This window comes from Argiope bruennichi, chromosome X2 (assembly GCF_947563725.1).
Source record: "Argiope bruennichi chromosome X2, qqArgBrue1.1, whole genome shotgun sequence".
Lineage (NCBI taxonomy): Eukaryota > Metazoa > Arthropoda > Arachnida > Araneae > Araneidae > Argiope > Argiope bruennichi.
Window position 1 is genome coordinate 75,185,976 of NC_079163.1, and position 23,331 is coordinate 75,209,306.

The 23,331-nt window shown below is 28.3% G+C and overlaps 1 protein-coding gene across 1 annotated transcript; it reads left to right on the plus strand.

Annotated features, from left to right (window-relative positions):
• The first annotated feature begins 208 nt into the window (after nucleotides 1–208).
• On the plus strand, nucleotides 209–19,755 carry LOC129960395 (procathepsin L-like). Its single transcript, XM_056073815.1, has 9 exons — nucleotides 209–337; nucleotides 2,074–2,166; nucleotides 6,878–7,027; nucleotides 7,130–7,285; nucleotides 9,810–9,936; nucleotides 12,661–12,758; nucleotides 14,207–14,367; nucleotides 17,259–17,369; nucleotides 19,045–19,755. The coding sequence occupies exons 2-9, from the start codon at nucleotides 2,074–2,076 to the stop codon at nucleotides 19,139–19,141; spliced, it is 993 nt and encodes a 330-aa protein (XP_055929790.1). The 5' UTR covers nucleotides 209–337; the 3' UTR covers nucleotides 19,142–19,755.
• Nucleotides 19,756–23,331: the final 3,576 nt, after the last annotated feature.

Genomic DNA, 23,331 nt, shown 5'->3' on the forward strand with positions numbered 1-23,331 from the left:
ATTCTTCTATCATTATTATCGAAATCACCGAAATAATGCCTGAATGATCACGCTGCTTATCTGGCGGAAGCTTATCAATTTCACACGAGATTATGTTATTACTACTATGTCCAGTAAGGGATTTCCCTTAAGTGCCTCCCCGAAATTCGTTATCAAGTCATGAGTAGTTCGCATTCCAAGAAGACTTTGACCTTGTAGTACACAACGTACGAAGTCACGCGCAAAAATCTTTCTTATAAAAGCATGGATTTTGGTTTGTTCTTCAGTTCCGAGATCTACAATTGTTAGAAGACCATCGCAGTTCATCACGTTCAGCCAAGCCAGTAATTCAAAAAAGGTAAAGTATTTTTTGATTTTCATAAAATTAAGGTAAGGAAAAAGATCATTGTTGATTTTGAGAAAGTTCAGAAATGTGGAATATACTGCAAGACAGTGTGGGATTGTAACTTGATACAGACGGAAAAGTCGATTTTTTAGCTTTTATAATTCCAATTCCGGGACATGGAAGCACATAATTTTTAAATTAAAAAATTAAATTTTGTTAAATTAAAAAATAATCCAGAAATAATACCAATGATATTATGACATAATGTAGAGCATTGATCATGAGAAATATTTTTCTGTTCTTTTCTTTATTTATTTCAGTATGCAAATAAGAAGGAAAAGTATGCAAATGAAGAAAATCTCCTTTGGGACTCTTCTTCTAATGATATCAGGGACAATTTTTTAAATAGCTAGATAACTATACGAAACTATTAACTTTAAATAACCATTCTCTTCCTTCAATAGTTCCTCATTTCTAATACTTGCATACTTTAGAATCTGATTTAAGATTTTAGGCAATGTAACGCTTTTGTACTAAAAGATTATTTTAAAATTTAACGAATTAGTAAAGAAAATTTAGAGTATCTATTCTCAGAAATTGATCCACCCTAAAAAATAAGCTAAACTTCGGAATTAGTTTATAAAATGTTTAGAAACCTTAAGGTAAGCAATATTTGGAATAAACTTAGAAATGCATACTTCTTGCTCCTCTGATGAAATTTGAAAATATCGCATTAATATTCTAAATTATTTGAATTGTATAAACTTTTCAAGCAAAGCAGTTATAGAATTTTTGAACGGGGATTACAATAATTTCCGATGACTTATGTATTTAAGGAAGAAATTCTCTCATAATTTATGAATAAAGTGCATAATGAAGTAAAAATTACCGGTGATCAAACCTTCACAATTAAGTTAAATAAAGTGCAATAATTAATCACTTCACGATTATCATAATAAAGTGCTTCACAATTTTCGAAATGAATTTTGTTTGACGTTGTATCTTTAGCAAGGAGTTATTGCTAATTATGCTGCAGTATTTTGTAACATAGAAAGTAAGCGTAAAGAATCAATCTTTTTTTTTCATGATTAGCTGATGAATAAATAAAATGTTATTCTTAATTTTTATTTACTAATTAAAAAATGATCCCATTTTTTTAATTTTTAAAAAATTCCATTACTTTTGTTATACAGAAATATGAAGATGTCCTATGAATTTCAAGATACTTGAATAAACCTTTGTCGTTGTTTATATAAAGATAAGACATATATAACAAAAAAATATTAAACCCCTAAAAATATTTCGAGCGTAACGTTATAACTTTATGAACTGAGATATAAATAGTACAATTTCTGTTAAAGTCTATTATGAAAGATGTCTACGTTTCTCCTTCGAAAACTTAAATGTGTTGTATTTATAAAGATGCATTAGACATTTAACTGAACATTTTGAAATGGCTTAAAAATGTACATCTTTTATTTTATGAAATAGTTTTATTTATAACGCTGGTTACAAGAATCAACTTTCTGGATTTGATAACACTGACACTAATTAAATTAATTCATTTTTACATATTAAAAAAGAAATTTTGATTTTAGAAAACTGTATCTTATTTGTTTGCCTATGGTTATTATAAATACACACTTTGTTATAATGCAGATGGATCTTGGGTTAAGGTTATTTCTTCATTATTATTGCTTGTTATTTAGATGAACCAATTGTTTCAACGAAATTTACTTCTGTTTCAGATGTTTCGTTACCTACTATTAGGTCTTATTGTAGCTTCCGTTTCTGCCTGCTCTTTTTGGAATAATTACGATGCATTGTGGGAAAATTATAAGGTAAGGGATGTGAATTACAAATAAACAAATTCGTTATATTTGTATATTTATTATTGAAAAAAGTCTCCAGTTAACAATCATTTGCGTGTAGTTAGCAAGAACTGTTTGTGATTTTTTTTTAAAATCAATCCTACGAAGTACATATTTTCATAAAATTTCTAATCGATTTTCATCAAGTCTATGTTATTTTTATTTTTGCATTGTTATCTCTTTTTTGCATTGTAATAGCGTTTTAAGATTTTCTTCTCACTTTGAAAACGTAAGAAGATAATTAGATTTTTGTCACTTTAAAAAATTATAAAATGTCACGCTAAAAGAACCTTAACATAAAAGACAATTTTTTAAAAAAAATATTGAAAATTAAAGCTTTAAAATACAATACTTTCTCCTCTAAATTAAAAATAACATGTTTTTTTATATTTTGTTAATTTTTATTTTCATAAAATAATTAATACAAAATCTAAAAAGGCAACTATTTTTGCATTCCAATTCGAAAAACAAAACCAATGCTCAAAAATTATGGCTGTGTATTCAAATTTGAAGGCTTTTGAACTTTAAAAATACCAACTTCCAAGTTTTCATACTTACTGCCAATGTATCTTTAATTGTGATTTTGTACTGAGTATATTCTAAGTTTCAAATTTATGTTTAAATGTGGGTTGAAATGAGGTTGTTGTAGAATGTCTTTAAACATGAATCGACAAGCTTTATTAACAAATTGTCTTCGTATTTTATTCTAAAATTGAAACAGTTATTAATCCCTATTTTATAACATCTTTTTAAAGCTAGTTTTACATTTTTAAACGAATACAACAAAGAATAAAACAAATGGCGCATTGAAGGCTCAAGACTAATATAATATTATAAATACAAAAAATCGCGTTACTTTCAAAAGGTCGTGAAAATTCTATCCACTTGCCAATATTACGAACCAGTTCTTGTCTTCTATCTTCAAAATTCCATAATTTTTTTCATTATTGATTTATCAAAGACAAGTGCAATTTTGTATGAAAATTTTCTGTCTGAAAATATTTGAACCAGAAAAGGTTTATTTTAAGGAAAATGCATGGTATCCATAAAATTACGTTAGTTCTTTAGCAATCTGTATCTAATTCTTCGTTTTTTTTTTAAACGCTTTTCTTTGCATGTTCGATATTTGTAAGAATGAAATTTTGTAATTGATTTCTCACTTACTTCCCCATGCACTAGAATTCTGAAATTTTGTACAATTATTGGTTTCAGGACAACAGAATATTTTAATAATTTTAGAGCTCTTAATTATCAATTAATACATTCATTTTTCTAAAAATTAATTCCACAGAAGTGGCGCTATCTTCAAATTAAATTGTGAAATACCATTTTTAACATTCCAAAATACTTTTAATAATGAATTTTGATATATATTAAAGACTAAAAAGTAAAAAATTATAAACATAAATTAGGTTTAACACATTGTATTATTAAAAAAAGAGTAGAATTTTTAAAATTGAAAATGAAGGAATATTATAAAAAATTAATGCATAATTTAATCATAAAGAAACTTTTAGATTTCCATTGAAATTTAAGATATATTATTAATACGATTGAAATTCCAATCTTCCTAGAGAATTTCTAACAGAATCTCACGCGTTTATGATTTTGTTTTGATCTCCACATTTTTGACGAAATATTTAATTAAATTAAGAAATTAAAAATACTTTAAAAGATAAGAATTAAAAAAAATATTCTTACAATATAAATTAGAATATTCATTTTTAGAAATCTACAATATTTATAGAGGGTAATTTGCTTCACGATAACATTGCGTAAGATTATTTAGAAACTGGTGTTAACTGAAAGAATGCCAACTGGTTTAGATTAATGGCTTGCATGTGACGTTGAAATGCCAACGAAAACGCTTTCGTTTCTCGGATTTTTGTCTTTTTTTAAGCTACAATGAATATTGTAAACTGTTTATCATGCTTTTTGGGCCCAAGAACCTTGTTTAGCTACACTCCCACAAGTAAAAGGTAGATTCTAAAAGAATAGTACAGAATACACACATTAAAATGCAAAAGTAGAAGGACCGAGATAAAAATAAATCATAAAACATGATGGTATAACAATGAATGTATAAAATTTTAATATATGAAAATCATATAACGAAACAATGATTCAAAATACAAGTAAAATACGAGAACAACGAGAACATTTCAAAACATGCAGCGCAAAAAGAACTGATGTAAAAAATGAATGCGGTAAGAAATAAAGATTAAAAACTAGAGCGCAATAAATTTAAATGACTTCAAAAACATTTTATCAGTAGAAAATAAAGGATAAATAATATTAAATGGAATACAATAAAATAATGCTATAAAGTCCCACTGAATGTCATTAGAAAGACAGGATTCCAAACATTCATTATATAAAAGAAAACTTTATAAATAAGATTACAACCCAAATTTACTTAAAATATTTCTGTTTGCATCTCACGCTTTTGCAATTCCTGTATGTCCTCCAAATTTTTATTCAAAAAAATATTTATTCCTTTTTAATATACTGGTAAAATTGTTTCAATTTTTATGTATTCATTATTATGATTGTGCAATATAATTTCAATAATTTCTTACTAATTTTTATTTATTTTCAAGGTGCAATAATTTTTCACTGAATACATATCTTTCATAAATTTGAAATTCTTGTTTTTAAACTGCATTTCGCTTTGTTCGATGCAAATAGCACATGCAGCCATACTGCTGTCTATAGGTAAAATAAGAAGACACTTTTCTCCAATCAAAATTTAGCAAATTTTAAATAAAACTTCGTACATTTTTTTCATAGAGGAATGCGTTGAAAAGCAAATGTATTTAGGAAAAAAAGGAGTATTACTAAGAATGAAAAAGTTGAACATATGCACTGTTCTCTTCTCATGTAAAAGAAATAAAGTAAAATAAACTTAAATGTTTTGTTTTTACGAAGGAACCTTCAAATAGTTACCAACAACAACAAAAAATAATAAATAAATAAATATCGGATTTCTTCCAATATAATTTACAATCTGTATATCTTGCTAATTGTCAGAGACCGTTAACAAGTTGTGGATATCTAATTTGGAGTCGAGAATAATTATATCTCTCTGCCAATCGAGACCAGACAGACTGACTGACTGAAGTTTGATTGTACGCTTTTTCAACGGGGACTTTGCCGAGAAGTGAATGGAATCAATTCATGTGACGTCATGGTCATGTGTCAAATACAACTGAGCATGTGACTGACTCTGCTGTCAGATTATCTTAGGCTGTCATCTTATCTGGTTATCAGGCTATCTTAGGCTGGTTATCTCAGGCTGTCTTAGACTCTGTTGTCAGGTTATGACCTTTTCCTCCAGAAAGATATACAAAATATTCCAAAATAGAATTGGCGCTGCCCATTTTGACTTGTATCACGTGAGAATGAACTGGTTTCAAAGAAAATATTTATTCATCAAATATGTCAAAACGCATATCAAGGGTGCATTCCAAGAAACTCATACTTCCAAGCTTAGATACATTTTCCTTGAATTACAATTTAGATGTGCGAAACTAGATTTCTTAAAGATTCCATTTTTTTCACAATGTAAACTTAGGCTGGAGAGATACCAAAGACGGATATCAAGTAACTCTTTGATTTGTTTTTGTTATATTAACCTCCCGTTTTAAAACAAAACTAAAGGTATTTGGGGACGGACCTCGTAATTTTGAATCGCAGTCAGATGGCGAGAACAACATCTGAAGTGGCACCCTCCTCCCCAAACTTCCACACCACATCAGGGGGAGGACGGGCGGTTGGACTTGGCCTCGACGGATTCAATGTGCACCACTTACATGACGGTTCTTCTGTGAAATCAGTTCTCGAACCTGAAGCCCTCCGGTTCCCAAGCCGAGACCTTACCACCAGGCCACCGTGACCCTAAATAACTCCTTAACATGACGTTTCAAGATATCTCTTTTAAAAAGTGAATTCAGTCTCTAAATCACCATAATCTTCAATCGACGTTCATATTAGCCCCAAATAATTGGTAGGATTTGTTGACTTTTGTGTTAAACAGGTATTCTTGATCAAATGGAAGAATAGCATTAGAATTTTTTAAATCTATCTCAGTTGCTATTCCGTCGCAGTTTTATACATGCATAACATCATTTTTAACAAATTTTACACATAGCAGGGATTGCTAATCTAAGCCCGTTAGGTTAGGTTTTTAAAATTTTCTGTTTATGTCTTATAAACATTCCTAAATATAGTAACGGTTGCTGAACAATATTTATTGGAATTTTATATTTTCATTTATTTTAAGAGCTTGGTAAACATTTCTTATGAACATTTATAAATATGACAATGATTATTGAATAACATATAATGAAATCTCTTTTATATTTTTATTTATTTCGTGATTTTGTAAGGGTTAAACTTATATTTGTGAGATATCTTGAGAAAACATTTAAGAAATAAGATAAAAATGTGTTTCAATGATCATAAACCATTGAAGAGTATAACTTCAAGATTAAAAATAAGATGACTTAAAAAATATATTAACATTAAAAATAACGATACTTGTGAAGAAACTTTTTCATTTTTATGTATATATCTTTCATTTTTTAGCGATGAAAAAGTATATTATGATAAATATTGACATGGAAAATGCAACAACTTCTGTTTGTTATTTTTTGTATATTATTATTTTTTTATCCCACAGAAAGCCTTTAATAAGACGTATAATTCGTCCGAAGAAGGTTTCAGGAAAAGACTTTGGGAATTAAACATTGCAGCCATTCAAAAGCATAACTTGGAAGCCGACTTGAAGTTGCACAGTTTCAAACTTGGAATCAATCACTTTTCTGACAGAGTAATTTTTTCTTTGAATTTTCGGTAGCATCCAACAGTATTTTTTTTTAATTGCATCAATCATTCAGAGCTCTTTACCTTAACTATCTATTTCTTTTTGCAGCTCATGCATGAATACGTATCCATGAATGGATTGAAAACGGTTAACCGTCCCAACAACAATACTTTCAGTTCTCATTTCTTGGCTCCAGAAAATGTGAAATATCCTAGCTCTGTTGATTGGCGAAAGGAAGGATTTGTAACCGAAGTTAAAAATCAGGTATTTTTTAATATTTTATATTTTATTAATTTTAAATACGTTTGTCTTCATATTTTGAGGATACAAAATATAATACTTTCCTTGCGGAACTACACATGCTGCACCACCAGAGGTTTTAGTTTTATTTTTCAATTGATTCATATAAGTATCGCGCTACTAAGATATTAACATTTAAATTACTTCTCAAAACTGATGTATTAATCTCAAATCCTCTTTTAGATAGTATTGCTTTGTTATCCATTTGAAAATTTTCTTCATTTTACGGGATGATACAAATATATGTATTCAATAATTTCACATAAGAAAACAGCATTCACATAAATAAATTCAAATTTCAAAAACATTTTAATTTATAAGATGCTTGGTTTCCCACGTCTTTCAGAACCTAACAACTATAACTAAAAGTGTATAAACTGTTGCACAAATGATTCTTAAATTTTAACTCCAGTTTCACTTCCGAAACGGGTAGTTTCCATATAAAGCTATTGAAAATTGCCAACACCCTCTTTCTATTTTAAAATTCTCAGTGGAGTCGCGAGTCTCTCCAATGGTCATAACTTGGACTCACTAACAATAATATCTGATAAGTACATTTGAATTCATCATTACCCTATAAACTGCAAGTTTATTTTCAACTGAGTTACTGCTTTTCTATATGTATGTATGTGCGGGCGGGCGTGTTTGTGTGTGTGTAATGATATTTTAAAATCTAAATTAAACCCAAATTAATTTCCAAAGTTTTATCTTAATACAGCCCATATTAGCTTCAATCTAAAATGTTCTCTTATTTCCTGTTATAATTCCTCCATTTTTATTCAAGGAATTCAACACGAGCTCTAAAATTGCTGAAATCGACAAGTTCCCACACTCCGAGTAAAGGGATAAAAATCAGCCAACCTGAACAAATTCTTTTTAAAAGATACCTATTTCCCTATACCTAAATCGACACATGTAAAGAAATCCCTACCGGAATCTCACAGTATATAATCATCGGGATAAATATTTCTGCCCTTTTCCGGTTTCTTCTGCTGTTGTATCGCTTGTGAAAGGACACCAATTTTTCCGCGCTATTTGCACATAAATTATGCCTCCCGGGATGGAATAAAGCGAAGTTTAAAATTCAAAGATGTCTTCTCTCCCTTCGGCCACGAAACTGCTTTAAAATATATGTATTTTACATTATATTATATATACGAATACTTTTATTATATATAAATGACGAGATGGCCCGTTGATAATGAGATATTATCTTCCAATCATTTAGATGAATATTTATTTTTAATAATTAGTTATTACGAACTAGAATGTTGGCATTGTAACAGCTTTGAAATTTATTGATAATCATGTATGATAAAAAATGTATTGATAACCATGGACTTTTTCATTTCACATTGATACAGGTTCGTAGGTTTTCATATTAGAACTAACTTTATTAATATAATAATACCATTACCTTCGCTTTGTTAATAGACATGTAGCTGAATAATGAGTAATAAGATTTCTAAACTCTCAATGCAAGAATTTGGGGAAAAAGAGGTCCCAGAATTTTACATTCTGTTTGTCATCAGTCAAGAATTACCCAAATTTCATCTGTGTTAGTAAAAAATAATTATAAGTGAGCGTAAAAGATTAGCGTCTTGGCCTTGAAAAAGCCTAAAATGAAAGTGTGGGTGACCAAAATTCTTAAGGACTATAATGTAATATATTATCTGTTAAATTAACATATTGAAAAGATACAAATCTTCGAAGATTTACAGGGTAATTCAAAATGAATATAGCGATTACAAACGGCATTCATCGATAAGATTAATACATAATGTAAACGGAACTGCAAAATTTTGTATACATACGTCATAGATGTTCTATGTGACTTCCCTTGGTCACACGGACAGTATCTAGGCCGTAGTCCATTTCACGCCGTGCATTCTGAAGCATGTCTGCAGTCACCGACGCAAGCGCATTAAGTTGAGTTCTTCAATTGTTTTGGGCTTGGAAAGCATTTGGCGAGCACATACATGTGTATGTTCTCCCATGGGAAGCAAAGTACGCATTTGTAATGCGCTTGCGTCAGTGACTACAGACATGCTTCAGAATGTATGGCGTGAAATGGACTACTGCTTAGATATTGTCCGTGTGACCAAAGGAATTCACATAGAACATCTATGATGTATGTATACAAAATTTTGAAGTTCCGTCTACGTTATGTATTAACCTTATCGATAAATTCTTTTTCATTAAATAGTTATAGCCGTTTGTAATCGCTATATTCATTTTGAATTACCCTGAATTACCAGTGGGAACAAAGTATGAAAAAGAGAACTGTTCCTGGAAAAAAAATTAATCACATGTATAATCAGGGAGCTAGAAGAGCGTTTTGATCCATGATTATTTCGGAAGAATTTTTTATTTGTATTTATCATGGTTGAGGGAAGTTCATGACGTACTGATAATTGAAACATTCTCGTCTTTTCATTTAATTAATTCTGATGATATTTGTTTTAATCTTCCTATTTTTATATTATAGAAAGACTGTGGATCTTGTTGGGCTTTCTCTGCTACTGGATCTTTAGAAGGACAGCACAAAAGAAAAACAGGAAAATTGGTATCTCTTAGTGAACAAAATCTTATTGATTGCTCTACAAAAGAGGAAGGTATGACTGCAATTAGCAAATATTTATCATAAATGAATAAATTTTAGATTCCGAAAAATCTCATTATTAAAAATTCCATTAAATAAATCCGACAAGTCTCATTATTAAAAATTCCATTAAATAAATCCAACAAATCTCATTATAAAAGAAATTATACCCTTTAGCAAATTAACTGAAATAGATTAATTTCTTCACAAAGGAAAGTTTTATTCGCTTATTGTCATCAAAGTTTTCGTCTCGATAAATGAAATCGATGTGTCCAGAGAATATTCAGAATTTCAAAAGGACGCCATAGATAATATAGGAATATGCTTTAAGCTTTATGCTTTTAAGCCTAAGTAGATGTTTCTACACTGTTTGATACATTATTTGAAGAAGAGGACGATGTTCAGTTTCTTATCTCTTCTGATTCTTCTGTTATTGCGATTTCTTCTCCGCTCAGAACTTGACTTCAGAATGATAGCTTTATTAAATTCTGAAAAAATATTTGATGAGCACAAACATCCAAAAGCAGAAGAATTCGAAGATAAGCAACGGCGACAGGTAATTCCGATACATACACACCAAGAAATATTTTAATTACTGCCCAATTTTTGTGTATGAACCAAATGGCAATGCTGATATGCTCTCTAACAGTAATGCAAAATAAATGCATTTTTACCGATTGTAATATTGTAAAATTATTGACACTTTGCCTCATTAATAGAGATGTGATTAGATATAAAAACATCAATTAAAAGAGCAAAATAAATTTAATAGACTTAAGTCTGATTTTTATTATATTTTTATGATATTTCAATTTACAAAGATTCTACTTTGAAAACATTTAATGATCCGTACAAGTTTATAAAATTACAAGTCTATTGTATTTTTATTTATTATTGGCAAAATCAGAATAGTATTTAAGATAATCGACGCATGGAATGATTATTCATTTGACAAGCATCACTATTTACAAGACTTCTTGAAATAAAGTTTCTGATAAAGTCGAATAGATATTTTATCTTTATAAGAATCTATTTTTTATGTAATAATATAAAATTCCTCACCAATTTTGAAAATTAAAAATATCTTACTATGTATAAATAGGGTGATCTCTCTAATCGTGATCTAATAGTTAATTTCTAAAACGTTGGAAATGAACGCATACTTTCATATAGGAAAAATGCTTTGAATGATATAAAAATTATATCTGACGTTACTTGAGTTTATAAAAAAAGTGCTTAAAATATTATGCTATATGAGTCAATTATTTATCCGCCGAAGAGGTTAAAAAATCTAATTTTTTATGCCAATTGCCCTCCGCCCTATTTAACAAAAAAAAAAAAATAATCACGATATGTTAAAATATATAATAAAAAACGCTTCGTAATTTTATGCTTAAAATTACTCGAATGATAGCCGTTTACATTAAGCAAGAGAGTATAAAAAATGTTTCAGGGCTCATCTTTGGAAAGAGTAAAATGTTTGGACAAATTTAAGAATGTTAATGCAATCTTTTTTTTATTGGTATAAATATTGAGCAGAACAACTTAAAATATATATTCGACTTGTTGACCAAAAAATAATTGGAAAATAACAAACTTTTTGCAAAAACAGTGTGATGAAAAGAGTTAAATATTTCATTCCAAAATGAAATATTTATTTAAATATGATTAGAATAAATGTTATTAACTTGAAAAATAAAGTAACTTTATTGTAATATTTGCAATCCATGACTTCCTACTTTCTTGACTGAAATGTGGAAACGCACCAGCTATATAACATAGTTTATGAATTTGATTGTAATAAGCTATAACAATCTTTTTTTATATAACGTAGCCCTTCGTGTGATCATCCCATTAAATGCAAAGGAATTAATAATTAATTTCACTTATTTAAAGCACTATTGCTTTTGTGCTAAAAATGTCAGCAAATTATTTTAATTAATCTAAAATTAAGTGATAATTATATTTGTCAGTGAACATTCCAAAATATTTTTACCCTTAATGTTCAGCTGAAATTTTCGCCATTTCCAATTTGGCCTGAATTATCACTCGTAAGTGTAATTATCATGCTTAATTTCATGAATTATTTAACTAATTAGCCAAATTTTGATATTTTCTTGTTTCATGAAATAAGCTTTTCTTAATAACGACCAAACAATTTTTTTAGTTTTATTACCATGTATACTTATGCTCTGTAAAGGAATAAATAAAAATGACTAAGAGATAATCTCTTCGAAATAATAGTAATACTTCCTAATGTCAAATAATCGAAAGAAATATAAATGTAATAATGCGTTATTGATAATTACAATTTTGATGCGATATCTTAAAAGCGTTCTAGAAACAGAGGAATACTGTAGTTAAAATCATCTTAAATAATGTTATTCAAAGCTTCATCTCGGCCAGTTTCAACAGTAGAATACTTTTTAGAAGAGCGAAAATTATTTTTTCTGAACATGAATGTATCAAGAATATTTTACTAAATGTGAATAATAAGGTCAGGGATTGCATAAAAATTTCGATTTTATATATTTTAAGCATTATACTTATTGACTAAAGTAACATAAAATATAATAATTTGCTTCATTTAAAGCATTTTCCACCTGGGAGTATATATCTAAATGTATAGAAATTGGCTATAAAGCTACAATTTCTTTCTAAAGCTACAAAGCTTTCTATATACTTGAAAGTGTATATTTCGCTTCATTTATGTGTCATTTTTTCTTTCTACATACAGGCAACGAGGGCTGTAATGGTGGAATGATAGATTCTGCTTTTGATTACATTAAGAAGCATGGCATTGATACCGAGGAATCCTACCCTTATATTGCAAAGGTTTGTGATTTATAAATACTTTTGTCACTTATTGTAGCCACTCTACAACATGTCCAAATATCCCAAATTTGTGCTTTTAGTCCTTTTTATGTTTTAAATGTTTGGTCTTCAGATTTATTATTAAATTAAAGACAACTATATCGATTAATATACTAAAATATGTTATAGATAATGATTAAACAAGCCGCACTACTACTGGTAAACGTAATAATTGGTTTTTTTTCTAATTAAAATTTTAATATGGCTGATTATCCAGATTTCCTTTATTAAATGCTAATATATTTTATTCTTTTTAAATTGTCAATTTAACCGTTGATTTTCCGCTATGCTCCATTAAAAATTAACTAAATGAATAAAAAAATTATCAAAGTTTCGCAGCTATTTTTTTCGTTAATACCTAGATAAGAACTATAAAATTTTTTCTCTAAAATAAATCTAATATATAACAAACATTTTCTGAAAGAGTATTATTTTTATCATTTTTTTTCAGCCATTTTAAATTCATAAGCTGATAATATTAGTAAAATGACTACATTTAAGACTAAGTACTAATATAAAAATATTAAAATTAAATTTTGGTAAATAAAAGTAGTAAATCGTAACCTATCCTTTAAATTCTGTTTTAGCGACTTCTGTAGCATTTTATTTACAATTTTTTCGTGATAAGCCTCATTAATATCTATACACATTCATGCGCAACGTGAAAGTATATACAGGATGTCCCACAAAGTATGCAGCGTTTAAATATTTACAGATTCGGATAGAACACGTTAAAACGAGTATTTTGATTTATAAAATGTGGGGTTTCCGAATATAGCATCATAGTCTATGTTATACGACATCAAAATATTCGTCTTAACGTGTTCTATCCGAATCTGTAAATATTAAACGTTGCATATCTTGTGGGACACTATGTAAATATTAATGAGATTTAATTGTGAAATAAAATAAAATAAGAATTATTCCATTTGATATATGAATCTTAAAGTATCTCTTGTAACTCACTTCAATGGAAATACATATTATTAATTGAATATTAATTTCAAATTGTCTTTATAAATGCTGAAAGCATTATTTAGTACCAAAATAAAATTCTATGAAAGGATTTTATTTTTTAATATTTCAGTAAAGTATTTTTAATGGATTTTTAGAAAGAATATAATTAATTTTCCCATTTACTTTAAAAAAATGCAAGTTATTAATATATTTTATGAGAATTTTCTTAAACATTCTTATGAGAGATTAGCATTTAAACTCCTTACAGGAACTTATTAAACTTTAATTTCCATTTTTCCATATCATTTTTTCAGCGAAATGCATATCATTTTTAAAATGAAAAGTAATGATGATAGATAGCATCTTGATATAATAAAATATTATATTGCATCATAAAAATGATAATTGGACAAATCTTTTAACTTCAGATATTATTCCATTTTTTTTTTCAGGAGCAAAAGTGTCACTTTAGACAGCAAAATGTTGGCGCCACTATGACAGGCTATGTTGATATTCCTGAAAACGACGAAGAAGCACTCAAAAAAGCCGTCGCCACTGTAGGACCTGTGTCAGTTGCTATTAACGCTAAAGGATCTGGATTTATGTTTTATAGGCAAGTGTATATATGGAACAATTAATGTCATTAATCGATTTATCATATTGTCCAATTATTAATATTAACCCTGGTTATTATTAACACTTTCAATGTTACCGACGAGATATATCGTCTTTCAGATACTTCAAATAACAGGTTTCTGTGGGCTAAAATTTGTCTCTTATGCCAGTTTAGATAGTTTGAATTTTCTAATACATATCTATCAACCTAACTAAACTGGCATAAGAGACAAATTTTAGCTTACAGAAACCTGTAATTGGAAGTATCTGAAAGACGAGATATCTCGTCGGTAGCGTTGAAAGTGTTAATAATAAAAGATTAATCACATTGATCATAATTTATATTTATTACCAAACTTTTAACCTTTCAGTAAAAACCTTGTTGAAAGGATTTTTAAGTTACATTCCTTTCTTGTTCTTAAAATTAAATTCTCAAAATTTTTCTTCGCATTTTACCACTTTAAAAAAAAAAAAATAGGAGGAAGATGCTTTTCTTTAATTTCTCGTATATTTCCTTAAGAACGTATCTTATAAACTGTGCTCAAAAATCATTTTTTTCCTAGGTGTTATGCAAACAAATGTCCCTCACTAACATGCAAGAATATTTTAAAAGTGCCCAAAATTACTTTTCCCTTTGACGGTTTTTAAAATGAATTTAATATTTAACCAAAACTTTTAATATACAAACGAAATATTGGATTTTATTTATATATGTTGAGTCTCTGAGTTTAAATGCAATAAGATAGACAAATAGATATTTTGATTTGATATAGATCTTCTATTGTGATGCAAAAATCGCATATAAAATTTCAAGCATTCGCTTGTTGTGTGAATTACCGTTCTCGCTTGCACAAAGATAAACAGATTGACAGACAGACTTCTTATTGAAAGATTTTGTTCATAATTTGATCCAGAACTCTGATTGAAGACCAGATATTAAAATTCATATGCATCATTTTCATTTCATCTAGCTTGTGGTAGTTGTGCTCACAGACATAAATTTAAAATTATTTCTTCAGACTCAAGACGGTCTAAAAAATAGACCTATCAAAACCTGACGAAATATTTGATGATTAAAGCATTTCCTTATTCAAGTACATGAAAGTAAGATCTGAAACAAAAATAATTCAAATATCCAGCATTTCTGTGTATGTTACGAGGCTTATTTCACGGACTTTTGTAATAAATACCTGAGATATATATAAAGACCGAATGTGGAAAAAATGTTCCTGACAAATATAAATTGAAATAGATTTGGAATGTGTTCTCGACATAGAATTTGTATATATGTTATCTTTATATGTATACCACGTTATATTTTTAATTAAATTTTAAACTATTTTCCTACTTAGAAGAATGTAAATTTTTATGGATGTGGACAATCTATTCTTATGTATGGTATTTTTTTTCGAGTTGTCTAAAAGCATAATTGAATAGTTTTAGCATCTATTTTATAACATCTTTTTAAAGCTAGTTTTCCATTTTTAAACGAATACAACAAAGAATAAAACAAATGGTGCATTGTAGGCTCAAAACAAACATAACAAATTCAATGTCATAAATACAAAAAATCGCATTACTTTCAAAAGGTTGTGAAAATTTTATCCACTTGCCAATGTTACGGACCAGTTCTTGTCTTCTATCTTCAAAATTCCATAATTTTTTGCATTATTGATTTATCAGAGAATATATATAAGACCGAATGTTGAAAAAAAAGTTCATGACAAATATAAATTGAAATAGATTTGGAATGTATTCTCGACATAGAATTTGTATATATGTTATCTTTATATATATACCACGTTATATTTTTAATTAAAATTTACACTATTTTCCTCCTTAGAAGGATGTAAATTTTTATGATGTGGACAATCTATTCTTATGTGTGTCATTTTGTTTCGAGTTGTCTAAAAGCATAATTGAATAGTTTTAGCATCTATTAAAGATGACTAGATTTAATCACTGTTCCTTTTGCGGTGACTCCAGGACCAGTTTTGGATGGGATTAGTGTACTTGAAACGTAGTCATATAACGAGGACGATACTTGCTTTGATATTCCAAACTTTAAAATTTGATTCCTCAGCAGGATGTAGACATTTGATCTAGGGAGTCATATTCAGGATTTATCAGACGCGTATAGAAGAATCTTCAGTGGAAGTTGGTTTCCAACCCATTAGTGTCGATTCCGAAACTGACACCTTACAACCACTGTCAGATTGAAAATTAATTGGAAAATTCACTTCGTTCAACAACGATGTCAATTAGTGTGCATCTCTACAATAGTATTCATTTTTTATCTTGAGTAAGATAAATGCATTCATTATATAGTTAAGTTTATATTAATTAGAACTTTTATTATTCCACTACTTTATATAATTAGAATTGAAAATCAGAGTTCCTTAAAAATAATCAATTAGTATATCAATTAAAAACGTCATCATGAAACACTCATAGCCTTATCAGTCCATTTAAGAAAAAAGTTATATTTGTTAATTAAGAAAAATACCATAAAGTAAAAAATATTTCAGTAATGCCTGATCCTCTAATTGAATTTAATATATGCAGACTATTTACAAATTATTCATTAAAATGCATGGTATTCATTGTTATCAAGTGCTGGGTTTTTCCTTCTAAAATTTTATGCCCTGGCTTATATCTGTATTTAACCTTCCCATCCTATTAAAAACTGTAAAATTGTTGTATTGCATTCTATTGTTAAACTATTTTATTTTACTGTTTTACTAAATATCTGTTTTACTATTTTTGCATTCCATTGATTGCTATATTTCTGTTTAGAGTATATTAGGAGTAATTATAGTCTTTATTTCATAGTTTAATATGCTGATTTGCAATCCATCACATATTAAAGTTTTAATTTTATTTCAATAGGAGTGGTATATATGACGTTAGCCAATGCGACCCACAGAACTTGAACCATGGAGTTTTAGTTGTTGGATACGGAACTGAAAATGGAAAAGATTACTGGATCGTGAAAAACAGGTTAGTTATTCGCTTGGGGCATTTGCTTTTAATTCTTTTTGGAATTACTGAATCATCTAAATTTCCGAATACAAACTAACCCATTTTGATAAAGCAAAATAGCCATTTGAGGAGTTAGAAAACAAAATATGCCCGCAGTTCCGCTTTGCATATAAAAAAATCGATAATTATTAATAATAACGTAAATTATTAATAAATAACAAATTATTAATAAGTAACGTAAATTATTAATAAATAACGTAAATTATTAATAAATATTTACTAATGGAAATTCTTTATACTGCCCATACATTTATTATTACGTTGTCTTGTCTAGCAAATTATTATTAGTCTAGTTATTAAGTCTAGCAAAAGTGCGCAGAAAATATTTTGATTAAATATAGTAGTGGACTTAGGCATTTTGAAACCCTAAGCAATGCTTATTACGAGTCTCTTTTACTGATAAATTGTTAAATTCAGCTTCCTATTCAGCTTAAATAATCTAAATATTAATGATTTATTTTAGTTTATTTTTATTTTAGCACAGTTGTAAAAATTTATAAGTTATTTTTTTTATTTTTTATGATCCATGATTTACGGCACCCATGTTTATACATTATATTGTTTAAGCAGACGTTTGGCACTCATAAATTTTATAATAAAAATTAACGTATTAAAACCAATAAGAGCCTAATCAGTTAAACATGACAAATAATTCTACTTCTTAAGGAAATACATTTTTTACTTTCTTAGTTGCCTCTCTGCAGCACCCCTCAGCCCAGCTTACCTAGGCACAGTGTTGGATTTCTAACTAGGCAGCTGCCTTGGGGCCAGTAGGCAGACTGATTAAAATATTTTATTTTCTTAAATGAAAAATAAATAAGTTTTTCTTAAAAAGAAATTCTATAGATGATAAAATATTGGAATATATTACTATTTTATCAGGTATAATCGATCATTGCGTTTACTAGTTATCAAAATATTTATAAAACGAAATATCTGCTTCCATAATACTGAACACAAACGTGAAGGCCAGGCAGTCAGAAGTCAAGATAGATAAATAAAAACAAATATATATTCAGAGAATTAATAAAATAAAAATATTAATCTAAAACAAATTATTGGCCTGTTAAAAATGTTTTGAAATAGGAAACTTAATTTACCATTTTATTAAAATATGAACTTCATAGTGTGCACTGCATAGGGCCGCAAAATACCTAAATCTGCCACGGAATTGTTGAAAATCCGCTGGTGGGTAAATGTGTGTATATTTCACTAGTAGTCATTCGCAGAATTTTTTAAAACTTCCCAGATTCTTAACATTTCGGGAAATGAGCCTTGTTTATTTTTTGAAGAAGAGTTTCATGATTCTAAATTGCAACCAAAACCAAAATTCTAAAAATATAACAACCATGTTTCTAATAACTTTTAGAAGCGTGTTTGAACTGTAGAGTCTGAACTTAATAAACTTTTTAACAATTATTTTCTTTATATGTTGAAAAACATAAATCAAAATATCATACCAATTAACACCGCAGTTTTATGATTATTTTATCTTGTCTTTTGTTACTTCATAAACTTTAATCAAATTTCGACTATATGTGACTTTATCTTCTTTTAAATGGATCTTTAATCCATATTCTTTTTTTAGATTCTTTTAATAGATATTTGACTTGATTTTCTTTTTCTTTTCTAGTTGGGGAACTGGCTGGGGTGAGGATGGTTATGTAAAAATGGCAAGAAACAAGAATATGTGTGGAATCAGCTCTTTAGCCAGCTTTCCTTTGGTTTAAAATTCTGGAACAACAGTTCTCGCATTTAATTTTAAAAAGAAAAAAAAAATCCCTTTTATTTTTTATAGTTATTTTCTCCAACAATGTTTTGAATTTGTGCCGTTTGTGTATATGAACAGTAGGCTTTAGACATTTCTTTTAAAATATCATTTCAGAATGTGCAAAAGAACACCCTAAAATGTATCTACTTTCTAACTCAGTATTTGCCTCTTAAATCTTTTTATTCCTTAGAATTTCTGTAATATTCACATTTTCTAATATACTTTAAATTTAGCGAGATATAAAGGATATCTAAGAATTTCCCTCGGTGTCTAATCGAATTTTTAACATTGGAGCAGAAACTCATGAGATGGAATCAAAGAAGGAAAATCAAGTTTTGAAAATTTTATTTATATATTTTTTAAAACTCGATTTTTCTAGTAACAAGTTTACAATTGAATGATTGAGTAACAGTAATAGTAATCGAATACTCTTTTAATACCCCTTAATTCAAAGTTCACAATTTACCAACATTTTTACATTTTTCTATGTATTGGCAATAATAAATTACTAAAACTGGCAATAATAAATATATAATCTAAGAATGTCAGATTTGAAAAAAAAAAAAAAAAGAATTACTATCAGGTGCTTTCTATAAACTTCGATAAGTAAATGTCAGTTCTTTTAATTATTCTTGTTACGCATATGATTCACCTCTCTTTACATATTTAGTATGAAGTTGGTCCCAGGAACGAATACTGAATAAGTTAAAAGCATGATGTTTACTGTATTTTAGGAATATGTATGGTGGAGGAACTTAAAAGTGTTCAATCCATACTATGTACTTAATTTTAGTACTTTTGGTTTGCTTATCTATATTTTTATCCATATTTTGTACCAACATTTGTTTGCTGTTTACACATTGTAAAACTTTCATTACTTTTTTGTTGAAATAAATATATTAAAAACACCTGTGCCTTTTTTTTTTCAATCAAGAATCTTGACTACTTAAGTTCGGCATTTCGTAAAAAAGTATGCTTGTTTAAGATATAACTTTCTTTTCTTTTAATTTACTTTCGATATTCTACCAAAACATACTTTATTATTCTTTATTTATTTGCACTTTATTAGTTAAATCTGACACATTCAAAATATTTTTGATTAAAATACAAATTATTTTGATTTTAATTTATGTTCACTGTTCTAAAAATTATACTTTATTACTTATTTACTCTTTAATTATACTTCAGTACTTTAGATTGGCACGTACACAAAGCTTGTTTGATTTATGTATAAATTATTTAGACAAATTAATTTTTATACTCGTCTTCTTACATTTTTTTTTATATACTTTGTTACTTCAATTTGATACATCCAATTTCTTTCACTATTCTATAAATTTAAATTTTATTACTTATTATTTATTTGTGCTTTGTAACTTCAGTTTGGCACATGCGGACAGTTTTATTAAAGTAAAAAATTTTACTTTCTAAATCAGTCAGTAAAATGTCAGTTTTCTAAAAATAATTTAACATTCAAAAATGAAAACAAGTTTTTTTGTTTCTATTCATCCATCGACAATAACGAAAAAAAAATCATTAAAAAGTATTTAGTTAAATTAGGAAAGAGATTTTTTGCATAAAATTATGATACAAATATACTTTTTTGAAGTAATAAAGTTCATATTAAGAAAATTAAATTATCATGATTCATTTATAGGCTAACAGATGTCAGCACTATCTTGTGACTTAAAGAAAAGGTTCATGTAGTATTTATCATATATTTAAAAATACAGAAAATAAACTGCTTTTTAGACGATTATTTGTTTACTATAACTAGAAAAAGAAGAAAAAAAAATAAGATTAGGAATACCATCACAATAGAAGAAAAAGCATCAATAAAAGGTCCGACTGAAAGAATACATTTCTTATTTAATTTTTTTTTTCAAAGAATTAGTGTAGTGCTACAAATTTTTCTTTGCCAACATCATATGCTTACTTTTATGAGTAAAACCATGTATATTTGTAAAATTAATATTCTTAACAAGATTAATTAGCAACAGCTTTTTTTTTGTTTAGTGCAGTAAACAGAAGTGTTTTTATGATATTAATTTTATACTTTTTAATCATGAAATCTGTTGTTTCTCCAACTTATCACCAGATGACGCTACGAGAACGAATCGGAATTAATTCAATTGATAACAAATCGAGTAAAAGTCGAAAATAATAGATAGATCTTATTTCATTGACCTTAAGTTCTATGACATTGCGAGTTATTGCTTTCCGGTAATTTCGAGAATTACTCGTTGTATAATTTCAGAACAATGGTAGTCATTACAGAGCCCGATTCGTGTCTCAAAGTAGGGATCCTGTCGTGCTTTTAAAGTTTACTACAGAAAATCTCTCTGCATCCCTGAGAATTAGGGGATTTTCGACTAAGCAGCTGCTTAGGATCACTGGGCTAAGGAAGAGGGAAAGTTTGATTTAGATGATGTCAGCTCGATTGCAAAATAAAAAAATTTGTGTAAAATACAATTTCTTTAAATTGAATAAATATTAAGATAAAATTAGCATTTTTTCAAGTATAATTGATAAGGTTTCTGTATGTTTCATTGCATTCACTTAGTTATTACAGTATTTATAAATACCAAGCGCTCCCGAAATAGTGCTTATCAAAGTGGGGTTTTTGCTGTCATGATTCATAGCAAATAAATTTATTTCACATCAATTTTCATAAAACTATTTAAAAAAAATTCTAAAATAAATTATTAACATGATTGTAAGTTTAAAATGTGCTGAATTATAAGCTAAATTAACTAGTTTATTGAAAGAGGAGTCTCGTGCTGTGTACTGCCTAGGGCCTCAAAATACCTATATCCGCCTTTGCCCCTGAGCCTGAAATCAGAAGCAATTATTCTTTAAGCAGATGAGTAGAGAATTGAGCATCTTCTTTTTTGCATTGAAAAGATCTGGCATGAAAGGTTGCTAAATATATGGAGGAGAAAGAAGAAAAAAATACTTCTAGAAAATAGTAGAAATTTACATATATGCACTTAGCTTATTTACTTACATACTATGTTCTTACATTCGGACGTAAGCACACATTACTCAATTCTTTAAAATGGGTTGTTTGAATATAACTTCATGAGTTTAGAGGGCTAGGGAGTACTTTCTGTTGATACGAAATTTGAACTACAAGTATTTCAGAGGATGTGCCAGCTATTTATTTAACGACAGAATAATACAAGAATTCGACAAAATAGAAAACTAGCCAAAGGTTTTAATATCGAGTGAGATCTGGTTAGTGGCGAGGCCAAATTATTGAGAAACAATGGTTAATCATCTGTTCTGAAAATTTTTATTGTAGAAAATATCAAACAGTATCGGTAAAAAAAAAAAAAAAAAAAAAAAAAAAACTTCAGTGCCTAAAAGTGCACCATTGCCCAGTATTATTGTATCTTGAATGAATCAACGCTGTTAAAGTTTTGGGATTACGAAATTTATCATCATGTCACGAAACAATTACACTGTAACGCATCAGGTTTGGATCCCTGTAGACAATGGCGTAGCTAGGTAAATGCTGCTTGAGGCATAATATGAATCTTCCGCTGTCCTCATTGTCATCAGCGGTTTAGCAAATATAAATGGCACTGGGCATAGTATTTTTTCATCCCCTGAAGATAGTTTATTTTAAAAAGTGACTTCCTCGCACTAATATTTTGTATCCATGGCATCCTTCAAGACTGGCTGCCAGGGCATATGTAACCCCTTGCGTCCCTATTTCTATACCACTACCTGTTGAAATCATCTCTTCAAAAATTAATGCAAAATAAATTTTTACAGCTTTTGCAAAGCTTCCTACCTGTTTCATTCTTCGAATGTTTGAATATTTTGCGCATACGTTAAAGCTGTAGGATTAATAGTATGTAATTTGTATTTTTCCAAATTTCACTCTGTATTCTTAATTTTACAATGAGAAGATGGATAGACACGGAAATGAAATTCAAGATTTCCAATATTTATATTCTTTTCAAGAGAAGAGTTCACTAATGCGTTTTTAACCCCTTCAAGACTGTTTTTAAAAAATTATATTACTTTATTTAGTTTCCCTCTAGTCTTGAAGGGGTAAAAGAACTCCAACAACAATAACCCCTTTTCTTGTATCGCCGGAAACACTCAAAAGTTTTAAGTTCAAGGATATCCCTAACGCGC